The 24271-nt window shown below is 49.8% G+C and overlaps 1 protein-coding gene across 2 annotated transcripts in view; it reads left to right on the top strand.

Moving 5' to 3' along the window:
* Window positions 1-24271, top strand: part of stat2 (signal transducer and activator of transcription 2) — a 38839-nt gene that overhangs the window by 1218 nt on the left and 13350 nt on the right. The window contains exons 1-16 of one of the 2 annotated variants that reach the window (XM_069187322.1): window positions 3233-3337; window positions 5710-5841; window positions 7899-8046; window positions 9268-9363; window positions 13356-13448; window positions 15004-15082; window positions 17023-17102; window positions 17690-17841; window positions 18340-18498; window positions 21707-21796; window positions 22068-22127; window positions 22325-22345; window positions 22726-22819; window positions 23357-23404; window positions 23507-23590; window positions 23877-23975. In XM_069187322.1, coding sequence (XP_069043423.1) covers window positions 5711-5841; window positions 7899-8046; window positions 9268-9363; window positions 13356-13448; window positions 15004-15082; window positions 17023-17102; window positions 17690-17841; window positions 18340-18498; window positions 21707-21796; window positions 22068-22127; window positions 22325-22345; window positions 22726-22819; window positions 23357-23404; window positions 23507-23590; window positions 23877-23975 — 1434 coding nt within the window. In that variant the 5' untranslated portion in view covers window positions 3233-3337; window position 5710. Of the gene's footprint in view, window positions 1-3232; window positions 3338-5709; window positions 5842-7898; window positions 8047-9267; window positions 9364-13355; window positions 13449-15003; window positions 15083-17022; window positions 17103-17689; window positions 17842-18339; window positions 18499-21706; window positions 21797-22067; window positions 22128-22324; window positions 22346-22725; window positions 22820-23356; window positions 23405-23506; window positions 23591-23876; window positions 23976-24271 lie in introns of those variants that run through there. The other variant, XM_006629444.3, reaches the window with a different exon arrangement.

Here is a 24271-nt window from a genome sequence, read left to right as displayed (position 1 = left end):
TCCCACAGTCCAGAGACATTCTGGTGTATTAATTGGCTTCTGGGAAACTGGCCCTGGTGTGTGTGTGTGCCCTGCTTTGTGCCCAGGGCTTCCTGGGCTAGGCTCCAGTTCCTGCTCAACCCTGAATTGGATATGTGGTTATTGGATGTGATGTAATACTTCATAAACTCCTCCCTCGCAGAAGTAACTAGTAGCTGTTATGGGCTAGAGATAGATAGATAAGACTTTATTGATCCCGAAGGGAAATTGATGTGTTATAGCAGCCCTACAGTGTATGTTTTCAAAGGAACCACCTTCTTCACTCTCCCTAGAATGATCTTACCTCCTTGTGGAGTTAAAACAAAAGTTGCTGGATGGGCCTAATAGCCACCCCGCTCTCTTTGCAAAAGTTGTTTATGTGCCTGTCTGTGGGAGATCTGCAGGGGAGAGATTGTGAAATGTTCAATGGCACTGTTCCCCCGCCCCCCCCCCAGCTGGCGGCTCCTGTCCTGTCCCTGCGCTCGCACGTCGGCGGTTGCGAGAGGATATGCACACAATGTCTTGATCGGGTGCCGAAGGGCTGAAGGCGTGGGGAGCCAGTGTTGCTGTTTTTATCAGTCCATTTCCTGTATTTCTGTGAAGACTGATCTTGCAAGAATCACATGCTATCCTTTTTTTTGGAAATGGCTTCCCCACCCACCCCTCATTAATGAAGGGACTCTTATTTGTGGCTGTATAATACCCCCTCTCCTTATCTTGAGGTATCGGGTAGGTCATCAGATTAGACAATCAGCTGGCAGGCCTCATCGGTAAATAAACTCAAATGAACCTTCTGACCTTAAACCACCCCACAGAGCAGTGTGACTGGAGGTCACAGGAGTTTGCTGTGGTGCTGGAAGGTGGCACGGAGAGACCAGTTTCGGCACAGGGTTTTAGTTTAATTTGTATTAAATTGGTATTTGATTTGTATTGCAATCTGCAGTTATTAACAGTGCAAGCATTTTCATTGTCCAGGAGTCCCAGTCCAGTCAGTCCGGGAGTCTTGAACCCTGGTCCTGGAGAACCCCAGTCCAGTCCATCTTGGAGTATCGAACCCTGGTCCAGTCAGTACAGGGGTCTCGAACCTTGTTCCTGGAGAGACCCAGTTCAGTCAGTCTGGGAGTCTTGAACCCTGGTCCCAGTCCAGATACTCTGGGCGTGTCGAGCTCTGGTCCTGGAGAGACCCAGTCCAACAGGTTTCAAAACTCGCTGCTTAGTCTTTAGTTTCTTTAGTCCTGGAACAATTGATCTGTGATCAGTTAAACAGGTGGTGTGTTCAGTTAAATAATTCAGAGATCATTTGGAACAAAAATCGGAGCACCGTTCATCCCTCCAGGACCAGTGTTCCCTTTACTGAGACATCACTTTCCTAAACAAGGCTTTCTCATAGTGAAATTGTTAGCTGACTGGCACCCCTACCGGAGCTGTGTTTAATAACACACGGGCAGGCGTGTTGCAAAGCATCCATCGGCGTGCCAGTGTCCTCCTGCTGCTTGTTTTCTCTCCAGCCAATAACAGAGCGCCCTGTCATCAGGCACTTAAGCAAAGAGTTCACTGAAAATACCTGTTGGCGGCATTGCTCACGAAAGCATTGCTCATGCAAAACGCTGAGGGCGAAAGTCATGTAATTATGGGAGAGCTGTGTGATGCTGTGCTGTGTGGTGGTGACAGGCTGTGGGGGTTTTCTGAAGCTGTTGAAAATGTTGGGTTTCTCCTGCTGAGAACTGGACTTTTCAAATGCCCTGTCAAGATGAGTTTCTGTAGATCTTACTGGTGCTTTATACAAAAGAGAGGTTACGAATCAGAGGGTGGCAGCTAGTTGATCCCCGTATCCTGTCCAGCTATGGAATGGAAGACCAGTAGGATCATCACCATAACTTTCATTAACTGCTTGTCCAGTTCAGGGTTGCAGGGGAACTGCAGCCTATTCCAACAGACACACAGACACACAGACACACAGACACACAGACACACAGACACACAGACACACAGACACACAGACACACAGACACACAGACACACAGACACACAGACACACAGACACACAGACACACAGACACACAGACACACCAGGGCCAATTTTCCTATTGACGTGTTGAGCTACCAGCACTGCATGTTAATAGAGGGTTGCAGGACTATGGGAGGAAGTGGGAGCACCTGGGGGAGAACATACAGACAGCACCCCATGTGCGGAATTGAACCCAGGACCGCAGCGCTGCAAGATGGCCATTCTGACCACTGCGCCACCCCGCTGGTCATGTGTTTGATGCTATTCGAACCAAATAAAACTTTGTGGTGAACCCATTGCTTTCTTCCCATTGCGCTTCCCTGTAGTTATCTGCCCTGTTGGGATGATAGTAGATACATCATCATGATCTCACCCAATTTGTTCCTGAAAAAAGCCCCGGAATCGGCTTCCTCAACATGACTGGAGTGATTGTTCTACCCTCAAATCACCCTTTATGTAAGGAAGAACATCCTCTTCTCGGTTTTAAATGTTCTTCCCTTTGTAGTTTCCACTCATATCCTCTGGCTCATGTTTTGCTCTTGGTACTGAACAAGTCTGCTGGGCTAGCTTTGTCTTTGAGGGTTCTGAATATTTTGATCTGGTCATTTCGCAGTCCTTTCTGTTCAGGATTAAAGGGACTCAGTTCCATCAGCCTGTCAGCGTGGGACTCTCCCTTCAGAGTAAAGAGACCCAGTTCCTTCAGACTAAAAAGACTCAGTTCCTTCAGCCTGTCAGTCCTTCAGCAGGACACTCTGTGGATTTGTATCAAATGCTGAACTAAAGTCAAGAAATAAAATACACTTGTGTGACTTTGCCTGTTGCATCTTCGGTCTCCCTACATTCTTTATAAGCAGTCCTGAGCCACGACAGCTATGATGATCGTGATCAGGAAGTGGCTCTGCGTCTGGATGACTGTTAGACATGTGTGTTAAAAAGCCACTTTCTCTTCCTGCTTTGACCTTTTTTCTCTCCTGGGTGGTTGTTACCCTAGTTCCCTAACCACCTGAGCACTGTTGGTAATTGCGGTTTGAGCTCTTCCCTTGTTTCCGCACTCAGCCTTGGCAAGATTTATTTGAGATTGAGCTGTTTTGTTACTGTGCAGCATGGTGGCGCAGTGTTTAGCTTTGCTGCCATGCAGTGCTGGGGCCCTGGGTTCGATTTCTGACCAGGGATGCTGTCTGTGTGGAGTTCCCTGTGTTCATGTTTCCATAGTCTGCGCAGTGATGGACTGGTGTCCCGTCCAGGATGTACTCTGCCTGGCGCCTGTTACTTGCTGGGTTGGGCTCCAGCTCCCCCGCGAGCTTGAATTGGGTAAGCAGTTAGAAATGAAAGCCCTTGCTCAGATAACAGCAAACTGCCACTCGTGGGTGGGATTGATGGGTCATTAATACTGCGATCTGATCCTGAAGAATTCCTCCCAAGAATTTTAAGTTTCACTTTCCAGGAACTTAGGTCCCTACTGCGGTGTCCTGCCTCGTCTCGCTCCGCAGTTTCCCGGCTCAGTGGCTCGTGGGCTTGTCTCTGCGTGCCGGACGCAGACGCTGGGGTGTCTGGGTACGTCATCCTCTGGCACTGACTGACACCCCCCCCCCCCCAGCAGGACAGCAGTGTTGACACTCCTCCTGCCAGTATCGGTGCCCAGATCCCAGGCGATCGTACAAGTTTGTATCCCTCATCGGCAGGTGATTTGATTGCAAAATAATTGACAGTCAAGGCATTATGCAAATCCAGAGGGAGGGTGGGGCTTGGAGGAGCGGTTGTTGCCCGTGGCTGTGGGAACACCTGCAGCTGGTGATGCCCGATTTGGAGGCTAGGCCTGGCACAGCAGGGGTAACACCCTTCCTGCGTCCTCGGCTGCCGTCTCTCTTTCTGTTTCTGCCCTCCCTCCCCACCCCCACCCTCCGACCTGATTTTCAGAAAAACAAACTGTTTTCTCGTGCCATTGTGCCGGCGGGATCGTGGCTGGGCACGCACGCGCTGGCCCGGCGCCCTCCCAGCTCCTGGAGTGAGGTTAGCAGAAAGGCCTCTCAGTTCTGTGAGACGGCGATTCTGTTCAGTCGGCCAGCCTTGTGCCAGGAGGATCCGTCCGATCCCACCACCGCCACCCTGGAGCTGCAGAGGAATGCTTCAGGGTCAGATCCCAGTATTAATGACCCATCAATCCCACCCACGGGTGGCAGTTTGCTGTTATCGCTGGCGGCGCTCGTGTACAACGGAGGGAGATGCAGCACAGGAGAACCACTGCTGTTCCTTTATCTTATTTCCCTGTCAGCCGTTTCGGTTCCTTTTTCATTTCTGGCCACCGAGGGACGGTACAGCGGTTTATCCAGGGCGTTGCTGAGATTTCGCTTTTCCAGGAAACCGCATCCGAGCAATGGAATATGTTTTCCCAGAGCCGTAGCCTGCAGTCCGTCATGCTGCGGTTCTCATTGCAAACACATCAACCTTGCTAATGAGAAAAAAACCTAATTAAGAAGTTCTCTGGGAGCAAAGGAGAATGTTATTTAATTTGGTTTTTCGGTTTTATCTAAAGCAGCTAGGCAGATGTCTAGCTGCCTACCTTTTTAGATGTGTTTTGGTGCCTGTTCACATGGCTGAGCTTGCTAGGGTGTCAACCACCTCCTTCAGATGCACAGCATCCGGGATTTGAACCCTCATCCCTCTGGTCAGCAGCACCGAGTCTTAGGCCTCTTCCAAATCAGCGGTGAAACAAAACAAAAAGTACAGGTGGGACCTACGGGGAAATGCATTTAAACATCTGTGCACGGAGGGTGGCGGGAGTGTGGGACGAGCTTCCCAGCCTGTTGTTGAAGCCGATGGCCTGGTTTCTTTCAAGAAATTGCCAGGTGAGGTCCCAGATCAAGTAGCTGATAAGTAGCAAATGGGTTAGATGGGTCGGATGGCCTCAATTAGCTTCCTCTTTTTCTGTTGGACTTGTCTTGCGTTCTTATGTTCACGTAGTCTGTGAGCAAGGCTCCCAGTCCAGGGTTAGTTGTACAGTAGATGTGTTTTGTCAAAGGTTAAGAAACGCTTTACATTTGTCGCTTAATTAACTGAACTCTCTCCTCCACCACCGAGATCGGTCTTCATTTTCTGTTCTGATTATTTCCCCCACCAAATGATCTGTCGGGTCGGCTACTTAATTCAGTGAATCCCCTGATTAGTTGCTGCAGGTCTGCAGATATCAACGATGCAGTTGTGACCAGTAAAGCCCGCTGGCCCAGCAATTGAGCCAGCAGCCATGTCACCCTGCAACTCACAACTGGCAGCCAGTATAGTGACGGGGACACTAAACTGTAAAAAGGCACTGTCCTTCAGATGAGACATAAAACCGAGGTCCTGACTCTCTGTGGCCATTAAAGATCCCAGGGCGTTTCTCAGAGTAGGGGTGTTAACCCTAGTGTACTAGCCAAATTGCCTCCTGGCCTTTACCAATCACAGCCTCCTAATAATCTCCATCTATGAAATGGCTTCATCACTCTGCTCTCCTCCACACCGATAGCTGATGTGTGGGGAGCGTTCTGGCACACTATGGCTGCCGTGGCATCATCCAGGTGGGGCTGCATGTTGGCGGTGGTGGAGGAGATTCCCCATTACCTGTAAAGAGCTTTGAGTGGAGCATCCCGTGGGGAGGGCAAAGTGTTTCCCGGGAATGTGTGACCAGTTTGTCATGTCCCTTGCAGGATGACGCAGTGGGAGAAGCTGCAGCGCCTGGACTCTGTGTACCTCCAGCGGTTGGACGAGCTGTACGGCCAGGATGAGTTCCCCATGGATGTCCGGCACTACCTGGCCCACTGGATAGAGACCCAGGACTGGTGAGCAGGGGTACCGCTCAAGTCAAGACGGGCCGCAAAGGGGATTAGATGGCGGAGCCGGCTTGACGCTCTCTCCAGAATGAATTTTCTTCATCAGTCGGCAATGTTACAGCGCACAAGCCTGCAGGACAAACGCACACTTGGCCAAACGCAAGTCCCCTATATGTTGGATCATGAGGGTTCATAGGATATTGGAGTAGATGGGGAGTGGCTGTGATACCTGAACCCCAACCCTCTGATGAGGAGCCCCAGATCGAGCTCTGACTAGTGTACCCTGCTGGGCCACAGTCTGAGCTCACGGGCTTCTGCTACTCAAGTACTGTTAGTGGGGCCAGCAGGGGGCGCTCACCCTGCGGTCCATGTGGGTCCTAATGCCCCAGTATAGTGACGGGGACACTATACTGTAAACAGGCGCCATCCTTCGGATGAGACGTAAAACTGAGGTCCTGACTCTCTGTGGTCATTAAAAATCCCAGGGCGCTTCTCAAAAAGAGTAGGGGTGTAACCCCGGTGTCCTGGCCAAATTTCCAATTGGCCCTTACCAATCATGGCCTCCTAATAATCCCCCCTCTATGAATTGGCTACATTACTCTGCTCTCATCCCCACTGGTAGCTGGTGTGTGGTGAGCGTTCTGTCGAACTATGGCTGCTGTCACATCATCCCCATCATCATCACATTGGTGGTGGTGGAGGGGGATCCCCATTACCTGTAAAGTGCTTTGAGTGGAGTGTCCAGAAAAGTGCTATATAAGTGTAAGCAATTATTATTATTATTATTATTATTACTGTAGGCTCAAGTAAATGAAGGGTTAAAGCAGGGCTACATGCTTTAACATGCTTTTTGTTCCCCTCAGTGTGTGTTTAAGAGTTCAGCACAGGATTGTGCTCATAAAGGAGTAAAAAAATGTCATCCATGACTAAAGTCAGCTAACAGCTATGGAAAGTTAACCATAATTGAGTTGATTTGTCATTTAACAACCTATCATAAATCCAAATCAAAAGTACTTGACATTTGAGTTAAAAAAAAGTGTCCCACCAGCTAGCAATCTTAACGGTAGCTGTGTATTTTGGAAAAAGGTGATTCAGAAAACTCCCAGTAAAGCTCTTAAAAAAACAACAACAACAACAACAAACAGACCCCAGTATCTGCACCTCAATGGACTTCTGTTTTCAGAGGCATGATCACACGTCGCCGCAAAGCTAATAGCCACATAATGAATAATAATAATAATAATAAACTTTATTTTATATAGCGCCTTTAAAGGTGGCTTCTCAAAGCGCTTTACAGGATGACAATAACAATAAATAAGAAGACTACAACAGTAAATAAGAAAATTTCACAAGACAGGACACAATTATAATTACAACAATACAACAATAACAATAGAGGAGACCGTGGAAGATGGTATTAAGAAGAGCAGAGGGGTGAAGAATGGAAGCAGTTAAGTAAAGGCTTTTCTGAAAAGGAGGGAACATAAAATATATTTTTCGATTTCTTACCATTAATGAGGACAGATTTATGCTTTTTCACGTGACTAGACTGTTAGATGAGCAGTCGGCACCCTGTGGGCGAGTGACTGTGCTGTCTGGCGCTCGGGGTGAGTGTCTGAGTCATGCCGCCTTTCCGACAGCCCCAACGCCCCGTTCCTGGGAACAGGACGTGTGGGAATCCCTCTTCGTTAGCGAGCACGGAGACCGATTTTGACACGGGCCTCTTCTTGTTAAAGAGTGATTTCAGGCCCGAGGCCTTGGCACAGCCCAGCGCAAGTGAGCCTTTGGCGTTGAAGAGGAAACGCACTTGTTTCGGGATGTGACAATGGAGTTGTTTTTTTGTTTTGTTTTTTTTTAGAAAAGCGTGTGAAAGCTGGCCGGTACAGTGCGTTCTCTTCTGTGCGCCAGCGATCTCAGCATTGATCGGCGGCTGGCGGCTCTGTGCATTGAAGCCTGTCACCCGGGGGGGGGTTCTGCTGGCGCTGTGTGCCCCATCGTGCCCCGGCACGACTAGTATGCTGTGTTCTGGTGTCTCAGCCCACATCTCCTCTCTCTCCCGTCTCCAGGGTCAGAGCGATGCAGGACCCCTCCGTGGCCAGTGTCCTCTTCCAGGTCCTGCTGGAGAACCTGGATAACCAGCACAGCCGCTTCCTCCAGGAGACCGACACCTTCCTCCTGCAGCGCAACTTCCGCCGCTTCAAGCAGAACTTCCAGGTCAGAATACTCGCCCCCTTCCCTGCCACACCCCTCTTCTCTGCACTGCTCCCTCCTCTCCTCTCTACAGCAGGGGTACACATGTAAGCTTGCCCGTCATACACAGCACCCCCTTTATTCTACTGTACAATGATACCCCTGTACTCAGTCCTGGTCCTGGGGGGTCAGTGTGTCTGCAGGGTGTCCAGTCCTGGTCCTGGGGGGGTCAGTGTGTCTGCAGGGTGTCCAGTCCTGGTCCTGGGGGGTCAGTGTGTCTGCAGGGTGTCCAGTCCTGGTCCTGGGGGGTCAGTGTGTCTGCAGGGTGTCCAGTCCTGGTCCTGTGGGCGGGTCAGTGTGTCTGCAGGGTGTCCAGTCCTGGTCCTGGGGGGGGTCAGTGTGTCTGCAGGGTGTCCAGTCCTGGTCCTGGGGGGGGTCAGTGTGTCTGCAGGGTGTCCAGTCCTGGTCCTGGGGGGGGTCAGTGTGTCTGCAGGGTGTCCAGTCCTGGTCCTGGGGGGGTCAGTGTGTCTGCAGGGTGTCCAGCCCTGGTCCTGGGGGGGGGGGTCAGTGTGTCTGCAGGGTGTCCAGCCCTGGTCCTGGGGGGGTCAGTCCTGGTCCTGGGGGGGTCAGTGTGTCTGCAGGGTGTCCAGTCCTGGTCCTGGGGGGTCAGTGTGTCTGCAGGGTGTCCAGTCCTGGTCCTGGGGGGGGTCAGTGTGTCTGCAGGGTGTCCAGCCCTGGTCCTGGGGGGGTCAGTGTGTCTGCAGGGTGTCCAGTCCTGGTCCTGGGGGGGTCAGTGTGTCTGCAGGGTGTCCAGTCCTGGTCCTGTGGGGGGGTCAGTGTGTCTGCAGGGTGTCCAGTCCTGGTCCTGTGGGGGGGTCAGTGTGTCTGCAGGGTGTCCAGTCCTGGTCCTGGGGGGGTCAGTGTGTCTGCAGGGTGTCCAGTCCTGGTCCTGGGGGGGTCAGTGTGTCTGCAGGGTGTCCAGTCCTGGTCCGGGGGGGTCAGTGTGTCTGCAGGGTGTCCAGTCCTGGTCCTGGGGGGTCAGTGTGTCCGCAGGTTCGTGTGTGTTCTCAACATGAAAAGCAGGTTAATTCTACAGCATCAGGCATTTCAGAGGAGAGAAACACAGCACCCCAGCTGTGTCTGTGTCCTTGTGCTGTCCCGTACCGGAGCAGGACTCCAGCTATTTCTGTGCCCTTGTGCTGTCTCGAACCAAAACAGGACTCCAGCTATTTTTTTTTTAAACAGGGTTTTCAGGAGGATCCGTGTTACTTGGCCAAAGTCATCCAGTGGTTTCTGGAAAAGGAGCAGGAAATCCTTCAGTCTGCCCTGCTGGCTGAACAGGTAAGACCTCCTGAGCTCAGAAGGGCTCAGGCAGGAGGCTTTCCTTCTGCCCTGTCCTGCTGATTTGGGTAATCACTAGCCGTGTCGTCCCGAAATCCGGTTGTAAGCTCTCAGGGAGTCGGCTTGAGCACAGCCGTCCGTGTGTTTCCGACGTGACTCCGGAGTTCTTATTGTGAAATCGGCTCTGCTTAATTTCTTTTTGGGTCCCCGTTTTTGCGGAAGCAGTCGCTCAAAGATATCCTCCCTCAGCGGACGTTGGAATCTGAAGAAATCCCCGTGCAGTTTGTGAAAAATGACAAAAACAGGGGGAGACACCTTCACCCAAAGGGGACAAGCAGCCCAGCCACACTGCTGAAGCCGACTTCCTGCCCTACTTCCTGAAACAGCAGGAAGAAATCAGTTTGGCTGGGAGAACTGGAAAGACTAAGAGGTTGTTTTTTGTGTGTGCCGTTTGCAAAAGAGATTCGGTTTAGTCTGACTTTCTTTAGTTTGGACTACAGATGATTCCTGTTCCACCTCTGTGAGCTCTTTCCAGGGCATCAATGTCCTTTATTTCTGCCGCATGCCAACCAGTGCCGCTAATGGTCTGCAAAAAAAAAATCCCCTAAAAGCGGTCCTTGATTCAGGTTCCACACCCCACACCAGTCCCAGGATGTGGTGAGGGGCTGTCAGGTCTCTCCCCAAATCCCCTCCCTCACCCCACTGTGTCCGACGTCCTCCTTTTAAGCACTCGACACCGATCGGGTATGTCACAGGTTCGACCGGGACTGATCTGGGAGAAGAGGGCATCTGGCTGGTGTCTTGCTGGTTTCAGATCGTGAACTTCGACCCCCTGGTCAGTGCCAGTGGTCTGGCGATAAGAGAAAAGACAGGGCGCCCCCTGGTTAATCAGTAATTGTGCTGTGTTTTATGGCATTTTTATTACACAGAGCTGTGCTGAAATGAATAAGGTTGTAAATGACCAGAGGCTGTTCAGTAGTTCGTAGCTAACCTGTCCACAGAGATTTCATCCAGTAGAATCTTGAATTTTTTTGTTTCTTCATAAGCCAACTTGCAGTGATACTTAAAATCTTTCACACTTGTAGGAGTTGTGAATTTACTGTGTGTTATTTGTAACAGTATGTAGTCTGAGCTTACCTTGGTTTTCAGGACTCAATCGACAAGAACAAGCAGTCTGCACGCAGACTCAAAATACATGTTATACATTTGTTAATACATAAAACGTGAACATAGAAGCATTTAAGGTAAATAAGAGTGAATGTCTGGCTAGATACTAACGGCAGCTTGTTACGTGAGAGTGATCATACTACAGCAGATATCAAGAGTTACAAAAACAAGGATTATGCATTTTGTATACCACCGGTTTATACAAACTCATTAATCAGTCTCATTAGGCATGCTCAACATTCAGATATTTATACGTTAAGAGTACTATAGGTGAGTTATATTTGATATCAGTATGTGCTTGGATAAGAACTGAATTCTGGAGGTCAGTATGTTGAATATTGAGCTGTAATCATCCACAGCTGTAGAAGAGTAACCCTTGTGCAGCAGGATAAGGGAACAGCTGATGGGGGTCTGTCGTAGTGTTGTCCAATCCAGGCTCTGCTGGCTCGATGCCCATTCAGTCCTGGAGTGGCTCGAGTCCCGAGGAGAGAGGGGCCCCGCTGTAGCCTCTCGCTGATGGTTCTGTTCTGTGGGACTGTCACAGTTTTGCTCTGTAGCTCCAGGTGAGTGTTGAGCTGAACTGGGACAGTCTGATTACAGGGTGCTGACTGCTTATCATGGTGAGCCACACAAAAAGGGGAGAAACTCGGATCGCTGGATTTGGAGTCCAGAGTGGTGACGGTTAAACCGTGGAACCACTAAAAGGGAGAGAAACTCGGGTTTTAGCTGCTGATAAAGGAGCTCTTCAGGCATATCAGCGCAGCTCTGGCCGTATGGGTTCGCTGATCAAGCAGACGCATGGTGTTAGCTAGCTGGCAGTGAGGTCCTGCTGCAGGCAGAATTCTGTCTTCACACACGGGGTCGCTCGGGGAAAAGGTTTAACTCCCAGGGCTTGCACAACAGTTGTGGCAGTGACGTGGTTTTGTTGTCTGCCAGCTGTCTTGGATTTCTTTGTTTCTTCGCAAGACAAAGAGTAATAATGCAGCAATATATATTTTTTAAAAGTCTGACGCGAGGACAGTTGGTCTGTGCAGGAATGTAGCACCTGCAGCGAGACAGATTCCGCGTCTCGCTTGGCAGAGTTTAATTTCAGGTGTCGGGAAACTCGTTGTTCTTGGCCCTGGGCCTCGAGTTGGGTGGGGGGTGGCCTGTCATCTCATCCCGCTGGAGTCCAGTTTGATGACGGAGACGGCGGAGATCTGCCTTTTCAAGGCAGAGTGGCACTGAAGCCCATGCTCACCCTGGGCGCCCACTCCCATGCCCCTCGGGCAAAGGATTCTCTCCTTTGTGGCAGTGGCGAGTAGGAATGGATGTCTGGAATCGCCGTTGCGGTGAGCACAGAAGCCCCACGCCGAGCCCTCACCCCGAATTTCTGGGAGGCAAGTTTCAGGCTCGTCCCCAGCTAGAGAGCTAGCATTGCCATGGCACCAGTCACACCTCCACTCACCTGTCAGTCAGTGCCGGTTGCCATGGGTATTTAATTAGACAGGAGACCTGGGCCACCTGGGGCCAGTTTATGACCACGCTGGTCTCTGGTGGTGGTTGTTATTGAAGCTCTGGTCTGACTGCACCCTGTGCTCTAATATAGAGTTTGCTTGCAGCCTCCTGAGTGTTTTGTCTCTGGTACCTCTGATTCTTGGATTCCTGACTTTACTTCATCCTCTGCTTTGCCTTTTGAGCCCCCTTGGTGTCTTCCTGCTGTGTTTACTTGGTTTTGAACTTTGCTTTGTTCCTGACTACGCCCTGTCCTCACAGTGTACACTGTTGTACTCCTCTCTCTTCTGCTCATGTCTGCTTGCTCTTTCCCTTGGGTTGGGTTTCTCTCTCCGACAGCAGACTGCTGCTTTGTTGTACTGCAAGTAGAGGTTATGACTGCAAACTGTTGTTTGTAGTCAGGAATTATTCATTTTATTTCTAACATTTCTCTACCATGAACTCCAGCGACCTGTAAATTCTTTTGGCGTCTTGCTTTGTACACAGGAAGATGTGCAGGCTGTGCATCATGTTTAAGATAAAGCTCAGTTCCCTCTAGTTTCAGGGATCAGTTTGTTTCCAGTGCAAGAAATCCTTTGCTTGTTTTGAACCTGCCTTCATGTTCGATGTTGATTTGCCGTTTTTAACGGGAACAATGCAATTCTTCATCACACTTGTTCTCTCAGTGTGCAGACAGGGGAGGACAGCAGTAAATAAAAATGGCAGGCGAGTCTTGTGAAGACCGTGCCTCCCAGTATGCAATACAATAGGGATTTAACGATATAAAATAATAAAAAATGTGCAAGTGGGTAGCTGCATCAGCATGCGTAGGCTGCAAAGGAACAAGTAATAGGTTTATTCCAGACTGAAAAAAAGAAGAAAGAAAACGCAACGTTTTGGCTCTGTTTCGGTTGTGAGCAGGTGTGTGGCTCACACCTGAAGAAGGCTCCACGACCGAAATGTTGTTTTCTTTCTTATTTTTAGCATGAAATAAACCTATTACTTGTTCCATAAAAAATGTACAGTGTAAATGTCGGTGGTAGTGGCTAATAATCAGTGAACTATTGGCTATACGAGACCTGTACTGCTGGGGCATTAAAAATAATAAAGCATCTAGAGTGATCCACGATCCAGGATGGGATTTTTTAACCTTCCGTGCTGGGATATTGCAAAGCCTTCATTTTTCTGTTTGAGACATGGTGTCAGGCTGCGTCCTACACGTTGTCAGTGTCTTAGGAAGAAAAAAGGGTTCGCATGGTTTTCAAGGATCGTCAAGCTCCTGTTTTGCAGAAGGCCTCTGCGCTCACCCCCACCGCTGCGGTGACCCAGTTTGACCCGGTCTCTCCTCTCAGGTGCAGCTGCTGCAGGTCCAGCAGAACCCTATGGAGACGGACAGCCAGAGGTGTCTGGACAGGAAGATCGAGGAGCTCCGTGGCAAAGTGCAGGCAAGCCCATGACTTCCTGTCACGTCTCTGTCCCCATCTGCCTGTTCTGTCTTTCCTCTTTCAGCCTCAGTGTCTGATTTCTGTGTTGGCTTAGCTCCTGCTCCAGCTCGTGCACTGTTTCTTTCTCCTTGGTGTTGCAGGGGAGATAGGGGTGTTGGGGGGGGGGGCAATTGTAGTTATTTTTACGGCCGTAGTTTAGCCAGACTACATCCGTACTGGAAGCGAGGCTCCAGTTCAGCCCAGGAGCCGCTGCCTGGCGCTGTGGGAATCGGAAATGGGGGATGGTCTGTGCGTGATATGGCAGTGGGACGGAAACATTGGCAGAGGCACATGGCAGGAGCTGTAAAAAGTGTGGACTGCCGGGATGCAGGATACATGTGGCACATCTGGGCTGCCGGGATGGAGGATACATACATGGTGGATACTGTGTGCGCATCTGGGCTGCCGGGATGTTGGGTCACATGACCCTGGAATTCTGGGGGGCAGGGCCCAGTGTCCTCTGGAAGTCAGAGGGAGGCCTGCTGGTCCAGTGGTTAAGATGTAGAACATGAGAACGTGTTACTAGGAGGTTCCTGGTATAGCATCCCCACTGACTTGCAGAGAAACCTCACTGCTAACCCCCATCCTTGAGCAAGTTCCCCTCCCTCCAGTCTCCTTGGTCAGCTGTACAAGGCTGGCGAGTGCTGGGAGAAATCATTCACTCCGTTTACCATTGACAGAGATGCCAGCAGATGCACAATTAACCCTCAGTCTGAGGGGGCAGGACCTTGGCGTTTTTCCAAAGGAAGCATGTGGACGCTGTACTGTTGGCGGGTTGCTGGCCAGGGTCAACTAGGAAAAAGGATTCTAAATATCCTAAAACACTGGACGCTCTTGTGTTAAGGAGCCGCAGGGTACTAACAGATCACAGATCTGGTACTGGAACTCTTTATTTACATTCTGGCTGACTTCCAGAGCAAAGGATTACAGCAGGGCAAACAGGATATTGGTGACGTGGCTGTTTCTGTGTTTGCCACACGGTCCTACAGTCTGGGGTTAAATTCCAGACTTGAAAGCCTTGTGTGGAGTTTGCATATTCACCCCCGGTTTGCGTGCATCTTCTCTAGGTGCCCTGGTCTCCCTCAAGCTGGCTGAATCTTACTGGCTTCTCTAAAGTGCTCCTGTCTTGGCATCCCTGGGATAAACAGGACTTGTATCTTCGAACCCAACTTTTGCTCTATGCTTCCAGTCTGGACTCCATGTAGCCACTGCTAAAGGCTTGTTCCTCACCCAGTTCCAAATTTGTGATTCCTGCCAAGGGGATTAATACTCAGTGTTCACCAGGCCCTGATCCCTCCTGTCCAGTCTCTGTCCAGCTTTGTTCAGTTACTTGCAGTACAAAGCGTTCTGTTCCTTACCAGTGTGTTTCTCTGGGTCTCCGTGACTACTCCCTGTGTGCTCTTCCCTTGACATCTTGGTTATGGAAAGTGGCCTTCCTCGTCCCGCCTCAGGGAGGTCACGACAGGCTGTATTACTGATGACCTCTCTCCCATGTGTGTTGTGCGTGTGTGTCTAGGAGATGGAACACCATGTGAAGTCACTTGAGGACCAGCAGGATGAGTTTGACTTCAAATATAAGACACACATGATGGAGGGTGAGTCTCTGACCTTGGAGTCTTTATATCTCTTTCTTCCCCTCCTGCGCTTTTCTCTTCAACACTTGGATTCATTATCCCGTTCCGCCATTTGAAAGGCGCGACATCAGTGTGTTCCAGTGCAGTGCCAAATTCCCATCTGGGGTTAGAAAGCCCTGCCAAATCACAATGAATACCTTCCATGTCCTCCCCCAGCTAACTGTACTTGGCCCACAGTGGTTCCACTCCTCTGTTATAAATGTCAAGCATCTGACTCTGCAATGATGCACCCAGCCAGTGTAGCACCAGGAGTGGTTTGTGCCTCCTCTGTTTTCTGCTCGGTATTTTGTTGAAATTGCCTTTTCTGTCGAGGCTGCAGGGTCGCAGTGCAAGAGTATCTTAATTGCAGTATTGATCCTGCTTGTTATCATTCAATCATAGTGCTGACTTAGAGAAGGCTGTTGCACTAGGAAGGGGAAAAAGGACTTCAAATTGTATATATACACACAAATATTTACTGACATTCCCAAAGGAAATGTCTAGGAGTGTTAGGTTACTTGAAAAGGGTGAAATTTCAGTTTGAGAGTGCAGGACCTCATGTTAAAAAACTTTCAAAGCTTAACGTTCTTCAAGAGGAAAGGAGCCTGAGTCACAGGGCAGTTTCTTATAAGGGAGAGTTATTTGATTTGGGAATTCTGAGTGAGATGGAAGAATACCCCTTCTGGTTCGCCATTGCCAGTTACAGCAGCCACCTGGTTTTTACCAGACATCCCTCTTCCCAGTAATGACCATGTCCTGTTTAGCTGAGCTCCTGAGATCTGTTGAGTCCAGGCTGGAAGGTGTAAGCACAGCGCACACTCATGCCTCTGTACAGCAGTGGGACTGTCACAGGGCTCCTGTCAGGACTGTGCCTGCCAGTGTTGTATGGCCTGCTTGCAAAATCCCTCGGGTGAGTCTGAAGGAGGAAGCGATCAGTGTGTGGAAATGGGCCTCTCCCAGCGGCAGCTGTGCACATGCAACTTGTGGATGATTTTATTTGCAACACTGGAAGGTGTTGATCAAAGCATCGAAGCCCAAGCTCATAGTCTGTGTTTCTGCTGTCTGCCGTGACACCAAGTCCAGGTCTGGTGCTGCAGGGTGTCCAGTCCTGGTCCTGGGGGGGGGGGGGGAGGATCAGTGTGTCTGCAGGGTGTTCAGTCCTGGTCCTGGGGGGGGTCAGTGTGTCTGCAGGGTGTTCAGTCCTGGTCCTGGGGGGTCAGTGTGTCTGCAGGGTGTCCAGGTCTCTTTAAAGCAGCACCTGAAGAGTTGGGAGAAGCTGTTCAATTGGTCCATTTAAGCCACTAATGAGCTGAATGAGTTCTGAGCTAAGCTGGAAGGAAAACCTTGCAGACCCACCAGGACCTTCAGGACCAGGTCTGGACACCCCTGGGCTTGAAGACTCAGGCTCACATTAAGGCAGGGCTCGGTCAGTATATTCTAGACATGCCGGATTGGTGTTCTCAATGGCTTCTTTAGCTCCTCAGTGCCAAAGCTGGAGATTTGGTGTCACTCTGTGCGTGCTGTTTCTCAGAAATCGTGGGCTGGGTTTCGGGCAGGATGGGGAAAGGAGAGGGGGGCCCGGGGTTGTCTTGGCTGAGATCTGTGGTTGTAATTGCTGCTTGGGGTGTGGCTTCTGGGCGGTGCGGTGGCTCTGTGGCTAAGGATCTGCGCCTGTGGCTGGAAGGTTGCCGGTTTGTATCCCGCGGCCGGCAGAGGAATCCTACTCCACTGGGCCCTTGAGCAAGACCCTTAACCCCAGCTGCTCCAGGGGCGCCATATAACTGACTGACCCTGCGCTCTGACCCCAAACTTCTCTCCCTGTCTGTGTCTCAGAGAGAGCAAGCTGGGGTATGCGAAAAGACAAATTCTTAATGCAAGAAATTGTATATGACCAATAAAGTGATCTTATCTTCTGCTTCCAGGCAACGCTAACGAGAAGGAGAAGAAAGAGGAAATGCGGATTCTGCAGGAGCTGCTCAATCGACTGGACACCTCCAGGAAGGTAGGCTGGGGTTTGGGAGGGCACTGTGAGATACTAAAGACCAGATCGGGGGGCTAGTCCTTGACTCTGCTCGTCCACTTGTCAGTGTCCTGTCCTTAATTGCTTAATTGAATGAAGACCTGCGGTGGAGATGGGACTGGCCTCTGCACTCACCTGGTTTGGACTTCTTCCGGTCAGCTCCATTCCAGAACTCTGATACAACCAGTGTCTTAATTGCTATATTGGGCCTACTGATTATCAATTAAAGAACTGAGTTACTCTGACACTTGTGGTGTTGGAATTATGTTGTGTAGAGGACCTGAGAGTGTGGGGTGGGACTGGTGACTTGGAACGATGTCTTTCAACTAGAGGCTGACCAGTTTTGTAATTGAACAGGATGCTCTTTCTGACAGACAGGGGTTTAGACTGAGTTTCAACCTGTATCTGGGGCCTTACCCGGAGGCAGCTCTTGGATGGAGAAGCTGGGGTCCCCCACCCTAGAGATCCAGCTCATCTGTCGTCTTTCTCCTGACCCCCTGCCTTTCCCATTTCTCACTCTTCCTCCTATCCCTGCTCCTTTTCTCCCTCCTCCTCCCTGCCCTGCCCAGGCCCTGCTGGGACGGATGAGCAGTGTCCTGGATCTGGCGGAGGAGCTGCTGAACTCGCTGGTGGGGGAGGAGCTGCCGGCGTGGCGGCGGCGCCAGCAGAAGGCGTGCATCGGGGCGCCCGACAGCGTGTGCCTACAGCAGCTGGAGCGCTGGTACGCCCGGCCCGGGGTGGAAAACTCACTTAAAAAGCCGTCCGTCATCCCTTTAGATCAGTCGGCGGGCATACAGTGATCTCTGCAGGGTGCGAGCAGCTAGCACGTAAAGTAATGGATCACAATTTAAACCATTAGCAATGTCCACCCTCACACAATTTAAAAGAGTAATCCCTTACATGGGAGCTTGTAGATTAAAAGTAATAGGCTTGGAATATAAAAAAAAATATGCATTGAATTATGAGTACTGTTTTGTCCGAACACCAAACAGAAGGACTTTCACTTTTTTTGCTCCAGTGCAACATATTAGGAATTGTTGTTCAGTTTCCAAGTTAAAAAAAAAAAAGCTAAATGATTTTTCCATATTGAGAAATAAAAGATTCTTTCTGTTCTGGACCCAAACTGCCGATTAGCTGCTCTGTAGCCAAAAGCAAGCCTTGGAATAGAGAGGAGCCCCTATCTTATGTCCTGTGTGTTGATGTGTGTGCCTATGTGCAGGTTCACAGTGGAGGCCGAGAGCCTGTTCCAGCTGAGGAAACTCCTCAAGAAGCTGGAGGAGCTGATGGGCAAGGTGACCTACGAGGGCGACCCCTTCAAGACCAAGAAACCTGCCCTGCAGAAGAGAGGGGACACCCTGCTCAATGAGCTGCTCAAGAGGTGAGCGCATAGGGCCACTGCCAGCGCCCATGTTTGGGCACTAGAATCATTAAAGGCTGCATGGCAGCATGGTGATGCCTCAACTCTACGTTCAGTTGTGGACTGGAGCACCTTCTGTGTGGAGTATGCATGTTCTCCCCAAGTTTGCGAAGGCTTCCTCCCACCTTCCAAAGACAGATTCCTGTCTGTGGGCCATGTGAGGTTGTGCTAATGACTTACCTGCAAGGTATCTGCACTAACAGTTCCTTTCAAAAACGTCAATGGCATGCTTGAGCCCAGAGGCCCAGCAGCGGGACACCTGTCCTGGTTTCTGTGATGTTCGGTGGTGGTTCCTCTCTTCCCCCGGAGCAGTGCTGATACCTTTGTGTGCAGCAGGGTGGGGGAATGGACTCGTGGGTACATCGGTGTCCGTAGAGACCGTCTGAACCACCAGTCTTCCACCTAGGAGTACAGAGCCCGTACACATGCCAAAAACCATCTCTGTCATCCGAGAAGAGAGTTTGCTGTGTGCTGTGTGTTTGTTGTGTGGCCTCACAGGCAGAGAGATGGGATACACTTGGCATCTGTCGAAGTGCTGGCCTAGTGTGAGCCGAGGTCTGCTGTGGGTCTGTAGGATTGCTGTGCTCTCTCTGTCTCTCCCTGTCTCTCCCCCACTTCCCTCTTCTCTCCTTCTACCTCATTTCTCTTCCCCTCGTTCTCCCCCTCTCAGTTCAATTATAGGTGCTTTATTGGCATGACCAATGAGTAACATCAGTGTTGATAAAGCAGAACAAATACAATTAACATAAAACAAAACATTTACAATAAAGACCATCATAAGATCTTTACATGTAACCATATGGAGCATTATTGGGAGACAGCCTCACTGTTCCTCAGGCTGTGACAGGAGATCACTGGGCTGCCAGTTCAACTGAGTTCCCTCCTCCCCTCTCCCAGTAGAATTGGGAGCTGTTGTGATTCTGGCAGGTGTTGAAATTCTGGGATTCATTTTTTTTAATTTGGGGAAGAATGTCTAATCCCAGAATATTGCAGTAGGAAGTGCACTTCTGTCTCTATTTCTCCCCGCTGGCAGTGGGAGCACAGCCTTTCCTCTCTGGGCAGCCAGGTCTGTCTATGTCCAGTTTCTATGGCCAGGCTTTGGTCACCCTGGTCACTTTGGTCAGGGTCAGTTTCTTTTTGCTGTTTTTTATCTTGGTCAAATATTCGGCTAGTGTGTATTGTCTATTTAAGGTTCTGTAGCATTCCAGTTTATGGTGTGAGAGATATTACTGTTTGATCTGTGCTGTGCTGTGGTTGGCTCTGATTTAGGGTGCTCTAGCAGTGCTGTCCTGAGGCTGGCTGGTGTCGGTCTGGCTTGGGCCAGTGAGCCTCAGGACCAGCTGGCTCAAAGGGCTCTTTGTTGGGCTCGGCTCTTGGCTCAAAGGGCCTTCTAGTGGTAGGATTTTTGGTCGCTGCTTTTTAGGTGTAGCCAATACTTTATTACTCTCTTCTGTATATTTATCAATAGTGGGTATTGGCCTAATTCGGCACTGCATGCGCTGTTAGGAGTTTTTCTCCACATAGTTTTTCACAGGAGTTTTTCTCTTCTATAGAACTCCATGTGAAGAGTTTCTGTGGGGTGTTTGTCTACTCACAGATCAGGATTACACTAAATGGGACCTCACACTTCACTGATGTATAGGGCAATGGGTTGGATTACACTTTGAAATATTTGGAGCCAGAATCTTTTTGGTGGGTTGATGTTGAAGAGCCTCCATATTGCGTAGAAAGCCCTGTGTGCCTTCTCTCTCAGTGCCTTCACTGCCAGGTCAAAACTCCCAGAAGAGCTGATGGTGAGACCGAGATATGTGTGCTCCAATGTGTTGTTGTTAAGTGTGAAGTGGTACTTGTTTCCCTGATGTCTTGCTTTCTTCTGGAAAACAATGACTCTGGTCCAGATTGACTGTTAGGGCCCAGGTCTGACAGTATGGCTCCATCTATGTTCCCCTCTCTCTAACTCTCTCCCTCCTTCTCTCTCTTCAGATTCAAATTCAACATTCAAACAGCTTTATTGGCATGACTAGTAAATTACAGTGTTACCAAAGCAGATACAATCAATACATCACAGGACATTTACATACAACACGTACAGTAGAACTGATCAGTGATGATGACGAGTCCACTTACAGGGATGAAGTTGTACAGCTGCTTAGGTGGTGTCATAGCAATAACCTGGACTTCAACATAAAGAAAACGAAAGAGCTAATAGTGGACTTTCGGAGACACAGGCCACACACTCACAGCCCACTCAGTATTGATGGAACGGAAGTGGAAACAGTCACCAGCTTTAGGTTTTTGGGAATTCACATCTCTAAAGATCTAACCTGGACTGTGAACACTGACTCTATCATGAAGAAGGCTCAGCAGCGCCTTTATTTCTTGAGGTGCCTCAAGCGATGGGGGATGCCAATACATGTGTTGGTGAACTTCTACTGCTGCACTATCGAGAGCGTCCTCACCAACGGGATCACCGTGTGGTATGGCAACACCTCTTCGCGAGAAAAAAAGGCACTGCAGAGAATGGTCAATATGGCCCAGAAGATCATCGGCTGCGGTCTCACCGAGATTCAACAGCTCTATGAGGACCGCTGCCGTGGTAGAATTCTGGCCATCACAGAGGACAGTCACCACCCAGGGCATGAGCTCTTCACCCCACTGCCCTCAGACAAGAGATATAAGAGCATACGGTCACTTACCACTAGATTCTTCAATAGCTTCTATCCACAAGCAGTGAGACTGGCGAACACATTTAGCCATCCCCCTCGTACCACACCTACACCATCACCATCTACCTCATTGTAATTTATTTATTGTACGTCTCCAGTCATTGTTTACACGTCTGTATTGTTTACATTCAAACTGTCTGCATGTTTACTTGCACATTGTCTATTGTTTGTTTGTACATTGTCTTGATGCACTGTTTGGACTTTGTCTTGTTTTTTACACTTGTTTTACAAACGAGTGACTTTCAGTAAGTAAGAATTCCATTGTACCAGTACCGGTTACATATGGCAATAAAGTTCAAGTTCAACATTATTGAGAGACGGGCTCTTCCCTGGGCTCAGCAGTGCCAAACTCTCCCTCTCTCTTCCCTGCTCTCAAATTTCAAATTCAAATTCCCTCTAGCTCTCTCCCCTCCTCTGTCTAATCTCTCCTTCTCTTGTCCCAGCGCCTTCATTGTGGAGACGCAGCCCTCTATGCCCCAAGGCAAGGGTCCCCTGGTGCTGCGGACCAACGTGCAGTTCTCGGTCAAGACCAGGTTAGTGTGTCCGCCACAGGGTGCTGTTAGAGGGTTGTCCCTTGTTAGTGTCACTGGTGGTGTTGAGGCACCAGCGGGACTTTGGTATTATAATATCAGGCTGGTGCTCTGAGTATACTTTTAAGTCCCGAAATAAAAATGGATGATAATTGATGAACGAAGATGTTGATGAATTCTGCTGCTTTCTCTCCTGTAGTCTAAGACTGAGCAGAGTTTTGCATTATTGTTAAATACAAAGCTTTAATCTTGGTTTTGTTTTCTTGATGGACAGACTTCTCGTCAAAGTGCCAGAGCTGAACCACTCCATGAAAGTAACTGTGGCGATTGACCGGTGAGGTCACACACCTGCACAGTCTTCCCTGTGCAGTCATCTCTCTCTCTTGTGCACGCTCGCCCTCCGTGCACGCTCGCCCTGCCGCAGGTTCTCCGTGCACTATTGCCTTCACACTTTCTCCCTCTCGATTTTGTGTGCACTCTCCTTCCCTCTCCTGCATCCCTGCTAACATGACTCTTTCCATCTGTTCGCAGGGATGCTCAACCAGTGAAAGGGTGAGTCTGTTGTCATATTTTGACTTCCACGCAAAGAATGGGTTAAATCTACAGTTCTTCACAGCAGATGATCATATGTCTAACCAGCCAATTGGATGTTTGGCTGAAAACCACTCGTGTATTTAATTTCTAGTTGCAATTTTATCGGCACTCTGTCACATTAGGCTGACAAATCATGTTGTTTATCCCTGAATAAGAGGGTCCAGACTCCAGTAATAAATATGGGGGTGGAAGAGACAGGTTTCAGGATTAAAATATGAAGGAAATGGGTTTCGGGATTAAATATGGAGAAGGAGGGGTCGGGCTCCAGGACTAAATGTGGAGGAGAAGGGGAAAGGGCAGACTTGTAGTCCTCCAGTCTTATGAAACTGTTTCTTCAGGTATCGCCGGTTTAATGTGTTGGGGAACAGCAGCAAAGCTCTGAACATGGCTGAGTGCACTAACGGGGGTATGGTGGCAGACTTCCGACACCTGGTGAGTAAGTCTGGAGCTACTGGAAAACAGAATAGCAAACCAGACTCTGGGATTCCCAACTCTCCATGGTTTCCTGTCTCCTGAAACCTGCCAAATCAGGACAGAGTTTAAACCTACACTGGATCATCCCAGCTCATTTCTCTCGTGACTTCACCTGTCATGAGAATAGGCCCCCATTTTATAGCACCAGAACAAATCATTTTCTGGGTTTTTGTATCATCTCTTAATCATCGCTATAACTGTGAACAGGTGAGCGTACCTCTGCTGGACATACTGTGAGACTCCCTCTGGGACCCTGTTGGGGGAACCTTCCAGTCTGGTACTCCGTACAGATCCTGTCCGGGGACCTGTCCAGGATGTAGCTCTGTCTGGCACCCTTTCCAATCCCACCTGGCATCTTGTCTGGGGTACATACAGTACCTTCCTGGCACTCTGTCCCATTTCTGTCCGGCGCCCTGTCCAGTTGTCTTGTCTCCAGCACTACGCAGCTCTTCCTGTTGGCCAGTCTGACCTCACGTCTGTCCTCTCATCCCGCAGACGCTGAAGGAGCAGAAGGCAGGCAACGGAGGCAAGGGGATGAATGATGTGAGTCCCAGTTCTCTTCCGCTTGCACTCTCCTGGTCCGCTCCTTCGGTCTAATCCTTTCACTGCTGAGCCACTGTTCCTGTCTGGCCTCTCTCACTGCAGGGCACGCTGAGTGTCACAGAGGAGCTCCACATCATCAGCTTTGAGACGCATTTCGAGTGGTGCGGCGTGTCTGTGAGGCTGGTGGTAAGCCTGCCTCTCCCACATCTTCCTCTCGTTCCCCATCATCATCATTTGTAGCATTTTGACACTTTGGGAACCTGGGATAATCACTGGATAATCCGGGGGTTGATTTGTCCCCCAGAAGGATTGGAACTTGGTTTGATTTAGCAAATGTTCTCTGAAACCCTGGAACCTCACCTGGCGCAGCAATGTTTTTCAGCCAGCCTGCCCTTGCAAAAGGCAGACGCAGGCGATTCCTAGAGGCAGGTGTTCGGCTCTCTGATGCCCACTGTCCCGCTGTGCCCCACAGACCTCCACGCTGCCTGTGGTCATCATCTCCGGCGCCAGTCAGCAGCAGAATGGATGGGCTTCAGTCCTGTGGTTTAACATGCTGTGCACTGACCCTAAGGTAAGATGACAAAAGAAATGAGGTATTTTGCTAAAAAATATTATTTGCACATTTCATTCTGAATGAGTTCCTGAATTTAGGTTTTTGCGTCCCTAGTGCCAATGGAAATTGGGCTCCCATTGCAGAACAGTGTAATCCTCCCCAGGACCTTCCTGTGCTGGGTTCTTGTATCCAAGACAACACCAGGTGCTGGAGATCTCAAGCCCTTCTTGGTTTTTGAGCCTATTAGTTCAAATTTGTGAACTCTTGCTTTACTCCGCTGTAAAAGCCAGCAGTTTGCGGTAAAACTTGGAATG

The sequence above is a fragment of the Lepisosteus oculatus genome, chromosome 1 (genome assembly GCF_040954835.1).
Source record: "Lepisosteus oculatus isolate fLepOcu1 chromosome 1, fLepOcu1.hap2, whole genome shotgun sequence".
Taxonomy (NCBI): domain Eukaryota; kingdom Metazoa; phylum Chordata; class Actinopteri; order Semionotiformes; family Lepisosteidae; genus Lepisosteus; species Lepisosteus oculatus.
Note: the sequence above shows the minus strand (reverse complement) of the source record. Positions and strands in the feature narration are given on the sequence as shown.